This window comes from Pseudorasbora parva, chromosome 3 (assembly GCF_024679245.1).
Source record: "Pseudorasbora parva isolate DD20220531a chromosome 3, ASM2467924v1, whole genome shotgun sequence".
NCBI classification, from domain to species: domain Eukaryota; kingdom Metazoa; phylum Chordata; class Actinopteri; order Cypriniformes; family Gobionidae; genus Pseudorasbora; species Pseudorasbora parva.
In genome coordinates, this window is record NC_090174.1 from 12,772,142 (window position 1) to 12,784,169 (window position 12,028).

At 39.0% G+C, this 12,028-nt stretch overlaps 1 protein-coding gene across 1 annotated transcript; it reads left to right on the forward strand.

Moving 5' to 3' along the window:
- The first annotated feature begins 911 nt into the window (after positions 1-911).
- On the forward strand, positions 912-11,994 carry crfb12 (cytokine receptor family member B12). Its single transcript, XM_067439962.1, has 8 exons — positions 912-1,217; positions 1,796-1,908; positions 4,678-4,807; positions 6,913-7,097; positions 7,207-7,355; positions 7,504-7,651; positions 8,924-9,063; positions 9,790-11,994. The coding sequence occupies exons 2-8, from the start codon at positions 1,848-1,850 to the stop codon at positions 10,447-10,449; spliced, it is 1,473 nt and encodes a 490-aa protein (XP_067296063.1). The 5' UTR covers positions 912-1,217; positions 1,796-1,847; the 3' UTR covers positions 10,450-11,994.
- The last annotated feature ends 34 nt before the right edge of the window (positions 11,995-12,028 follow it).

Below are 12,028 nucleotides of genomic sequence, written 5' to 3' on the forward strand. Positions count from 1 at the left end.
CTGCTTGTGAGGTCATAAAGAGATAGCCTGACAAGCCAGACCCACATCAAAATGTTTGGTCTGGAAACTCACCATAGACAGGGCTCAATCCGAGGGGCGGGATAAACGGTTGTCTTTCAAACTCCCTCTGCACGCGATAGGATAGCGCTACACCAACCAGAGCAACGAAGGTGAAACAGAGCTTGTTGATAGATTAAACATTCGCCATATCCGGTCGGCTAAACTCCGAACACATCTTCCCTTGTTAATAATGACTTCAGTGCCGTTCTTTGTTCTTTTCTCAGAGAAAAGCTTAACTCCAAGTCTTCCAGAGTCGCGGTAAAAGCTGATTCGAAAGACCGCCGCCGTTCGCCAGTTTCTGTGTTTACTATACAACAGAAGCACGCAAACACAACTCGGCCGTCGTCATTATGGCCCCGCCCGCCGACTCTATACATGACGTGATTGGCCCGTCCAGATTGTGAGGAATACAGCTCAGAAGGGTATTGAGAGTTCCTAGACGACACTTGCGGGCAGATTAAATTTGCTGCCGCTAGGGTGCGTCTAGATTTCTAGGCTAATAAAGAGATAGAAAGACACTGAATCAACAGCAGGGTGAGTAAAAGATGGCTTTAATTTCATTTCAGTGTGAACTATCCCTTTAATGTCTAGTGACATATCAGGGCCATTTTATGATTAATTGAAATACATTTCTTACATACAGTTCCTTTAAGTTTGCCCTAATCGAACCAGTTCATTATTTTGAGCACTAGAGTTTACAGACCTAAAACAACAAAATCTCATTTTGACAGAGCTGTTGGTTATTTTGGCTGTAACATTGGTATGCTGAGTGAAGACTGATGAAGATGACTGGTGAGATTCCACTCAGGAGACTGGAACAACCTGTTTGCCCGTTTCAGGAAACAGGGGAGGGGCTTATGTCGCAAATACACCTTTAGAGAGGTCTGGACTTGTTTGCTATGTTGTCAGTGTAAAACTGAAGATAGTAGTTCAATGTTGTGTACTCTGTAGTGTTTAGACAAAGATTTAGTTTTTTAATGCATTTTTTAAAAACTGCTTGGAGGTGTATCTTAAACTTGACGTACCCTAAAGATATGTCCTGTAGTGAAAGATTACTAAAGACTAATAACCATATTTGGTTTTGATCATGGATTGTTTAAACCCAATCTCAGTAAGCTGCTGGTGCTTAAGATAGATATTCAGATGAATCAAATGTGGTGAGTATGACTTTAATTGTCTTTTATTAGTAACTGAGGCTTTTACTGAACTGCTGTTTTTTTTAGTATTATTATTTTCAACCTGTTGTTATTTAATTATTCTACCTAATATTATTTTTTAAAGTTGTTCTGGCCCTTTAAGTCAAATATTGACAGCACCAGAATAATCATGCCATTTGCATATTTCTATTTATGTAACATATTGTCTCTTTTCACATGTTAAATAAGGTGACACTTTAAAATAAGGTGTCATAGCATGAACTAAGGATGAAGAATATAGCATTTATTAATCTTAGTTAATGTTAATTGCAATAGTAATTTACTAATACATTCAAATGAAAAGTTGTATTTCTTAATGCAGTGAACTAACATGAACAAACTGAAAGAACAACTTAATTTTAAATAACTAACACTATTAATAAATATAAATACATTCTGTAACGTTTCTCTAATGTTAGTTAATGCAATGGTTAATGTTTACAAAAGAGACCTTATTGTATTGTATGGACCTTAGTGTTATCAAAAATAAAAATTACTATCAGTGATCTGTTTTAATTGTCTTGTCACTGTTTTTGTAGGGGAGATTGAGGATACATTTTCAGTCTTTTTAAAACATGATTTAATGACACAATGACCTGCTTTCTAACCTGCCTGTTCACATTGCTCCAGATATATCTGGTGCCATCTAAAGGTAGTGTACTTTTTATGCATCTAAATTATGATTAGAATGTCAATTGATGTAGGCAGAAATGCAATTTAAAAAAAAAATGATATATAGTTATATAATTATTTATATATATATATATATATAAAATAAAAAAATTTTTTATTACATAAAAAATAACAAACAAATCATCTGGTCCTGGGCAGGTCTTAAAATTAGGTAAATACAACCTCAGATGAACAACAACGAGTGATATATACACCATGTCATTATTTATTTAACAAAAACTATGCCAAAATGGAAGCGCCACGGGTGACAAACTAAGTACACCCTTAATGTTAACATAGGAATTAAGAGGGTAAGTTGCCGCTTTTCAGGCGGTAACACAAGTTAACACAAAGCCAAGGAGGAAAGATATCAGCAATGATCTTAGCGAAGCAATTGTTGCTGCCATCAACCTGAGAAGGGTTATGCGGCAATTTCCAAACAATTTGAAGTCCATTATTTTACAGCAAGGAAGATTATTCACAAGTGGAAAATATTCAAGACAGCTGCCAATCTTCCCAGGAGTGGACGTACCTGCAAATTCAGCCCCAAGGTCAGACCGTACAATGCACAGAGAAATCACAAAAGACCCAAGAACTACACCTCAGTATACAGGCCTCAATTAACATGACAAATGCTAAAGTTCATGGCAGTAAAATTTGAAAAAGATGGGACAAATATGACATGTTTAGAGGGGTTGCCAGGAGAAAAAGTACATTTTTGCATCTGAACAAACTTCAAGACTTCTGGAACTTCAATGTCCTTTGGACAGACAAGATGTCTTGGACATTTGTGTAGTAGATGTCTTGGTCATTTGTGTACTAGATGTCTTGGACATTTGCTGTCTTCGGACAGACAAGATGTCAAATGTCCAAACTTTAAGACTTCTGTAACTTCAATGTCCTTTGGACAGACAAGACCAAAGTGGAGATGTATGGCCATAATGTACATTGCCAATTGAATCAAATTTTTGCACTTGCCCAGTCAAAGTCATCAGGATCATAACCCAACTGAAAAAATGCAGTGGACTTTAAGAGAGCTGTGCATAAACATTAATGCCCATAGACCTTGATGAACTGAAGCAACCTTGTAAAGAAGAGCGGGCCAAAATTACTGAAACTGTCATACAGAAAACGATTCCTTCAACTTATTGCTGCCAAATGTGGCTCTACAAGCAATTGAGTCATTGGGTGTACTTAGACCCTGTCCACACAAACACAGGTATTTTCAAATCCGCAGCTTTTTCAATGCGGTTTGGCCGTTTGTCCAAACGCAGGATCAGGTCACTGAAACCAAACCTTTTTTGAAAACTCCTGCCAGGGTGAAGATTTTTAGAAACTCCGGTTGCAGTGTTGTCGTGTAGCTGATGAAACCGGAGATGTTGGCTTGTGATGTCAGAGTGTGCGCTGTTATCTCCCTTGTTTTACAAGGTGAGTCTGTGCAATGGGCTTATAACATGTATATAGATACATGCCCACAGATATATATGCACATGCATGCACATATACACCAATCAGGCTTAGCATTTTGACCACTGACAGGTAAAGTGAATAACATTGATTATCTCTTCATCACGGCACCTGTTAGTAAGAGATATATTAGGCAGCAAGTGAACATTTTGTCCTCAAAGTTTATGTGTTTGAAGCAGGAAAAATGGGCAAGTAAAGATTTGAGCGAGTTTTACAAGGGCCAAATTGTGATGGCTAGACGACTGCAGTGGTCTGTAGTGGTACAAGAAAGGAACAGCGATGAACCGTCGACAGGGTCATGGGCGGCCAAGGCTTATTGATGCACGTCACTGGTCAGGGTGCCCATGCTGACCCCTGTCCACCGCCTGAAAGCGCCAACAGTGAGCATCAAAAGTGGACCATGGAGCAATGAAGGAAGGTGGCCAGGTCTGATGAATCACGTTTTCTTTAACATCACTTGGATGGCCGGGTGTGTGTGTGTCTCTTATCTGAGGAACACATGGCACCAGGATGCACTATGGGAAGAAGGCTAGCCGACAGAGGCAGTGTGATGCTTTGGGCAATGTTCTGCTGGGAAACCTTGGGTCCTGCCATCCATGTGGATGTTACTTTGACACGTTTCACCTACCTAAGCATTGCTGCAGACCATGTACAGAAACAGTACTTCCTGGTGGCTGTGGCCTTTCAGCAGGATAATGCACCCATGACACAAAGCAAAAATAGTTCAGGAATGGTTTGAAGAGCACAACAAAGAGTTGACTTGGCCTCCAAATTCTCCAGATCTCAATCCAATCGAGCATCTGTGGGATGGGCTGAAGTCTGATCTATTGAGAACTTTACAGGACTTAAAGGATCTGCCGCTAATATATTGGTGCCAGATACCACAGCACACCTTCAGGGGTCTAGTGGAGTCCATGCCTCGACAGGTCAGGGCTATTTTAGCAGCAAAAGAGGGACTAACATAATCTGTAGGAGAGTTTATAAACATAGTTTATAAAAATACCCATTTACATGTCACCCATGGCTTTTCCATTTTGGCTTTATATTTGTTATGTGTTATTATTCATCTAAGGTTGCATTTACCTCATCATTTTTAAGACCAGATTATTTTTATTATGTTCTGATACATTTTACTATAAAATTATAAAGGGTGTCCTTTCTTTTTCAAATGACTGTAAATGCAAACAAACAATGTGTAATTGTCAATACATGTTGTATTGTATATTTTGGCATTCATTTGTATGATTTGTCACTATTAAAATGACGTTTTTTTCTCTTGCAGCAATGCTTTTTCCTCCAAAAAACCTAGTTGTAGGATTATTGGATTTTAAGGCTACGGCTGAATGGCTTCCTGGACAAAGAAACCCTCCAGGCAGCAAATACACCTTGGAGTTTACAACTGCACAAAACATGTACATACCTTTCATAACTGACTTTTACTCTTTTTGGGACAGATTTACTAAATATGGCAAATTAGTGTGAGAATGCAATTCCAAAAAAGTGAAGATGGGAGTGGAAAGTTCTGCTCAAGATCAACTGATTACGCAAATTAAAGGAGGTGTATGTAATATTGTGGCCAAAACCTAGCCTGACGTGGTCATACTCAATTCTAGTCAGAATATGAGTCTGAAACTGCTCCATTGGGCTGTGATTATGGGGCGTGTTTCAACCGAATCAGGAAAGACATCAACTGGATAGACCTACAACCAATCAGAGCAACGAAGCGACGCATTGCCAAATGTCAACAGAGCTCAACTACACTGTGTTGCCAAGTCCGCGTTTTTTTCTGCGGGTTGTTTTCTATGTCCGTGGGTTGAAGCGACTATTATGTGGTATATAAATAGCCTGACAAGCCAGACCCACATCAAGATGTTTGGTCTGGAAACTCACCATAGACAGGGCTCAATCCGAGGGGCAGGATAAACGGTTGTCTTTCAAACTCCCTCTGCACGCGATAGGATAGCGCTGCACCAACCGGAGCAACGAGCAACGACGGTGAAGGGGAGCTCGCTGACTGATTAAACATTCGCCTTATCCGGTCGGCTAAACTCCGAACACATCTTCCCTTTTTAAGAATGACTTCAGTGCCGCTCTTTGTTCTTTTCTCAGAGGAAAGCTTAACTCCAAGTCTTCCGGAGGCGCGGGCAGAGCTGATTCGAAAGGCCGCCGCCGTTCGCCAGTTTCTGTGTTTACTAGAAGACTGTGTTACTAGAAGCACGCAAACGCAACTCGGCCGTCGTCATTATGGCCCCGCCCGCCGACTCTATAGCCTACCTACACGATGTGATTGGGCCGTCCAGATTCTGAGGAATACAGCTCAGATAGGAATTGAGAGTTGCTAGACCACACTTGCGGGCAAATTAAATCTGCTGCCGCTAGGGTGCGTCTAGATTTCTAGGCTAGTATATAGACCCATGAGTGCGAATTTTAGCAGGCAACCTTGGGAAAATAACACACATTTTACCCCCAAACACCATTTTTTTTCCGGAGAACCCCCCGAGAAGCAATTGTTTAGGACTAGTAGTTGGCGGGTTTTGTTGTAAAAACTTGGCAACCCTGTCTGCACGTGCTGGAATAAACGATCTTAGATTAAAAGGTGTTGTAAAAAAAAAAAAAAAATTTAATGATACACAGAGTACTTACCAACATGATCATCATTTCAGAGCAAAATTGTGAAGGTGAATGCATATACAAACAAGGTCTCCGTTTAGGATTCGAACAAATATAATCCAAGCGCCTTTGATGACGTGCATGATTACGTTACTGTTGATCATCTGTCCGTCATCGTCTAAAGCCCGCCCTGATGATTTCATTGGTCTGAACATTTTCTGTTCGGAGATAATTACTCCTCTATGGATCAAGGCCAGACCGAACCGGCCGACCTAAAATTTTTTGGGTGGGGCTTAGTTTGGGTGGCATCCAGGCTAGCCAAAACTGATACTGCAATCACTTTCAAATGACTGTAGAGTGGTGTATCCCCTCTCCCCCTCCCCCCTGACTCGAGGTTGCCGGATAGGCTGCAGGATCCAGCAGGAACGTTTGTAGCTGCAGCTGTGGTAACTAGAGCAGAGCTGGCAACCCGGATGCTGAAACACTACTGACTTCATGATTGGTAGATAGGTGGAGGGCGGAGCTTCAGGCAATACAACAAAATACAACATGTCAACAGCAACAAAAACTTTTAAATGACAATATCCTGGCCGATATCCTGGCCGGACTACTGTTGTCAGTGATATAAGTATTTAAAATTATCATGATTTCTATGTCTAGTGACATATCAGGGCAATTGTATGATTAATTTAAATATATTTCTTACATACAGTTCATTTAAAGGATACAGACAACCAAGAGCAGTGCACATTTTTTAAGTCCAAAAGGCGGTTTTCCCTAGTGCAAGCTGTTAGTAAATCTGGCCCTTAATCTATTCTCAGAAAAATGCTTTTCAGCCTATTGTCAAGTAATTTTTTTTTTAAATAATGTTTATTGTAGGCTACTCATGAAGTTGTTTTTCACACAGGGCTGCAGGAAAGTGGATTCAGTCTCCACACTGCACCAATATAACCATGCTGAAATGCGAGCTGACCTTTGACCGGAAACCTGATGAGCTCTATTGGAATTATTTTGTGAGGGTCAAAACCACATTTAAAGGGACAAGCTCCAACTGGACAAATTCGTCAAAGTCTTTCCAGCCATATGGAGACAGTAAGTTCAAATATATTCTAAAATGAAGTGTCATTGTTTTTGTCAGAAGAGTTAAAATCATGCTCTTCTGAAATGGTTGTGCTTGACTGTCTGTTGGATCTTTCTGTAGCTCGCCTGAGTTCTCCAGATGTGAAGATAACAACTGACCAAAAGTCTATTAATATTCAGTTTAGTCATTGGTTGGAATTAAACTCAGAGATCAAACCACTGGAATTCCTGATATACCTTTTTGAGAAAAGCCCTGAAGGGGAATCAAAGGTAATTGCATTTGAAGAATATGTCTTCCAGTGTACCATCACCACTTACTATAGTTAAATGTCAGAATGTTGGCAGTTTAGAATGCATAACCTATTTGAAAGTAGTTCATATTTCCTTATGTTTTTTGTTTGTTTGTTTTTTTGGTAAGTTTGCAGGTTCAATATCAACCTCAAAATCTCCCTACACTTTCACTGATATGCCAACTAACAAGAACTACTGTGTTAGTGTTTCTGCCAGCCATCAAGACGCTTCAAAGTACAACAACTTCAACACCACCAAATGTATCTTTCTATTAGGTAGTGGATATATTATTATTATTGTGTGTGTGAGCCTGTTTATGTGGTTTATGAGGACACAAATTTGTATAACTACATGGGTATTACACTGGTATTACACTATAAATGTGGTTTATGAAGACATATCAAATGTCCCCATAATTCAAATGGCCTTAAAAACATACTAAATGATGTTTTTTTGAGAAAGTAAAAATGCAGAATGTTTCCTGTGATGGGTAGGTTTAGGGGCAGGGGCAGTGTAAGGGGATAGAAAATACGGTTTGTACAGTATAAAAACCATTACGCCTATGGAGAGTCCCTGTAAACCACATAGACCAACGTGTGTGTGTGTGTGTGTGTGTGTGTGTGTGTGTGTGTGTGTGTGTGTGTGTGTGTGTGTGTGTGTGTGTGTGTGTGTGTGTGATCACTTTTATTTATTGGGGTGAGTAAATGATATACTATATATGAGCGAGGGGGGGGGGTATTCAGACATTAAATTGATCAAAAGTGACAGTGTTTACAAAATTAACGTTACAAAAATGTTGCTTTCCACAAAAATGTTAAGCTGCAAAAACAATTTTCAACAATAATTAGAAATGTTTCTTGAGCATCAAAATCAAATCAGCATATTAGAATGATTTCTGAAGGATTAAGTGACACTAAATACCAAATAAATTAAAGTTCAGCTTTGATATAACAGAAATAAATTCCATTTTCAAATATCTTAAAATAGAAAATATTCAATTTATTAAATAATATATTTTATAATATTTATAATATATACTTTTTTGATCATGCAGCCTTTTTTGAACAAGATTTGCTGCCGCTAGGGTGTGTCTAGATTTCTAGGCTACATAAAGGCCCGTTCATACCAAGAACAATAACTATAAAGATAACTATATTAGCATCCACACCAGCGGATAGCGATCTGTTCATTGTAAACGCGTGCTTGTCTGCCGCTCGTTACAGCAGGATGGATTCTGAGCTAAAAAAAATGTATCGTTCATCGGCTGGATAAAACCGTTTAGAAAGTGATTCCAACAGAATCGTTCCTCTGTGCCGTAATCAGTATAGATATGGTCTGAACTCTGCTATTCTTTAATATTGAGAAAGATTTTTGGAAATCTTTATTGTTATCCTACTAGTTATCTTCCTTGGTGTGAACGTGCCTTAGGAAATGTCTTTCAAAAACTGTTTTTTTTTTTTAAACATACTGACCCCAAACTTTTGAACATTAGTGTTTGCATGTATATTTCTACGGTTTATATACTAATGTGTCTTATGTTCTTATAGATTCTACAAGAAGTGTTGTGCTAATATTGTGTATTGTGGGCATTCTGCTGATTACCTTATCAACTGGGATTGCTGTGACTCTTAGTTGTTTTTGTGAAGTGAGACTTATAAGCAAGAATCATCGCATTCCAGATGCTTTGGTATGTATTACAATACTTTTTAAGTAAAGTTCATAAAGCTTTGAATTTCTGACTTGAGAATTTAAAGGTGTACTGTGTAAATTAACGGCATCTAGAGGTGAGGTTGTGAATTGCAACCGCTCACCCCTCCCTTTCGAAGCACATAAGCTACGGTGGCTGACGAAGATTTTGTCTCTAGATTTTTAGTAGCTAGCGCTTTATAGAGCAGTTTCTCCATTTAGAGCTACTGTAGAATCATAACGGTGCAAAATGGCGACCTCACTGTAAGGGGACCCGCTGGGTATGGAGAAAGAAATGGCTCATTCTAAGCTAATAAAAACATAACAGTTCTTTATGTAAGGTTCATTATGTAACACTGAAAACTTAGTTTATTCTGTATAACATTTCTGTTAAAGGAATACTTCAGCGCTGAGAAGATGAATCTGTATTTAAACTGGGTCATTAATGTAGTAGAAATGTGAGAAAAAAAAATTATTTAGTGCTTTCTAGACTGAGAAAAGACAGAAAATGTATTTTTGTCTCATGGGGATGAAAGACAACAATTCCCAAAATGCTTCCCTACGAGGCCACTCCCAAAGCCACCGCTTCCAGATTACTGAATTACTGATCACTTTCCCACCGCGGCCGCGCTAATCTTCATAAAATCAGTTCATTTAGAGAACAGACATACTAAAGTGTTACCGTTAACTACACTAACATGAACTTACATTTATATGTTCTTTACAGATCATTTTTCCAGGAAATAATTCAGTCCTAAAACTAACCCCGGAGAAAATCCAAAATATATGGACTTGGCAAAAAAAGATCACAGACGACTGTGATTCTGTTCCAGATGATGAATCAATTGATGGCTCTCCATTCTACCATCCGAGGGAAAACCTTACAAATGTAATAATTAACTCATCATCCATTGCCAGTGTTAACCCCCCAGAGCATGCTGAGGAGGCAGAGACATCAAATCAGTGTTATAGGAACACACTAGATACTGATTTGGAACAGAGTGGAGAAAGTGAAATATCCGAGGAGGAGGAGGAGGAGGAGGAGGAGGAGGAGGAGGAGGAGGAGGAGGAGGAGGAGGAGGAGGAGGAGGATGATGATGATGATGATGATATGTATCCAGCTGCCCCTTTATGTACTTGTACTTTAAACCATTCAGAAACATCCACATTTGTACAAGCAATTATTGTGAACAACTTTGTGAACTCTGAGACGGATAGATATGGTGCGGAGGAGACTCCCTGCTTTTCTGGCAATGACTGTGAAAGAGAAGAGTCTGCTGAAGAGAAAGAAGATGATGATGTCTCCTTGTTGGCTGGTTACTACTCAGAGATTAGGAGTTACGAACCTAGACATGATATAAATTATACAACTGGAGATGACTTTTAAAAAATAACAAACCTCCACAGACTATGTGAAGGCTCTCAGGGAAGATCTACATATCCTGAACCTACTTCCAATGGTGGAGTCTGCAATCAAATTTAAGCAAAAAAAGTATCCACCTGAGCAACCCAAGTAGACATGTGAAACTTGGCGACGGACAAAATCGGCACATTCAGAATATCAACACTTGAGCAGGCACAGACGTAGAAACAAATCTTTGGTCTTTTATACCTGGAGAGAACGGTGCATTAACATTCCCTTTTTTCTCAATGGCAGCTGAACTCTCTTCTGCATCAGGAACTCTTGGAACTTCCATATATCATGCTCTGCACATGAAGACCTGTTTACACACTCCAGCTCCATTCTGTATGGTAGAGTAGAAGGAATATTGGCCCCACTTTATATTAGGTGGCCTTAAGTACTATGTACTTACATCAAAAAATAAGTACAATGTACTTACAGTGTTCAAATTGTATTGCAAAACACTTTTGCTGATATTGAGGTGGGATACGGATAGAGTTAGGGACAGGTGTGGTGGTGTGGGTCAGTTTAAGGGTAGGGTTAGGTGTAAGGGAAGTGTCAAACTGTGTAATTACAAATGTAACTACAGAAATAAATTACAGACATAATTACATGCAGGTCATTTTTAAAATGTAAGTACAATGTGAAAACATGTAGGTACACAATAAGTGCATTGTATCAAATTATTAATTACAATGTTAGTACATAGTAGTTAAGGCCACCTAATATAAAGTGGGTCTGGAATATTTGACCTCTGGACCTTAATGATTAATGGACACTTTGTCGCTTATTGCCCAGATTTGAGTTGAGGTATACTTCAGTCCCAAAATGATTCTTATATGCATAGCATCACTGCGAAACCCTAGACTGGGTAAACCCTAGATGTTATAAAAGGCTTAAAAATGTGTGAGATCTATAGCATAAACCAAGTAAGGAAATATCCTCAAATTTAGATAATTTTTTTATTTATTTAAGAGATAGATTGAGTTTTTCCTTCAAGTCTGGTGGGGAGTAATCCTTCACAGCTGGGTGCAAACTGGCATTTAAATCTGCCTCCATTTTGTTAGCAACGCCCAACGATCCAGTTAATCCCTAAAGGACGAAATCAAACCCCACACTAAATCTAAAGTTTCACTGGGATATACATCACAAGAAGGAAAAAATGTCGATCTCATTTTCCATTTCATGCCGACTTTAACTGATTAAAATCTGCCCACCACAAGCATGAATGCGTGAACATATTTTTTAAAATCATATTTTCGTTAATAAACTCACTAGTCAGAGCAAACTAACAATGAATTAAATTGATATTATATGAACAACAAATTAATGAATTAAATCCAGTTATAGATAAACATCAATCATGCCCTTTCTGTGCCTGTGGGAAGGGTATGAAAAGTGCTCACATCCCCTGCACAGCCTGGAACATAATATTTATATCCATTATCTGCCATTTGCACTATTTTCTTGCTTGCTTCTTCACAATGACTGCAAAACTTCCAATGATTCGGCTGTGCAGGTCCACGCTGAACATGGGCTGGGACGTTTTGGGGTGGGGGGGTTG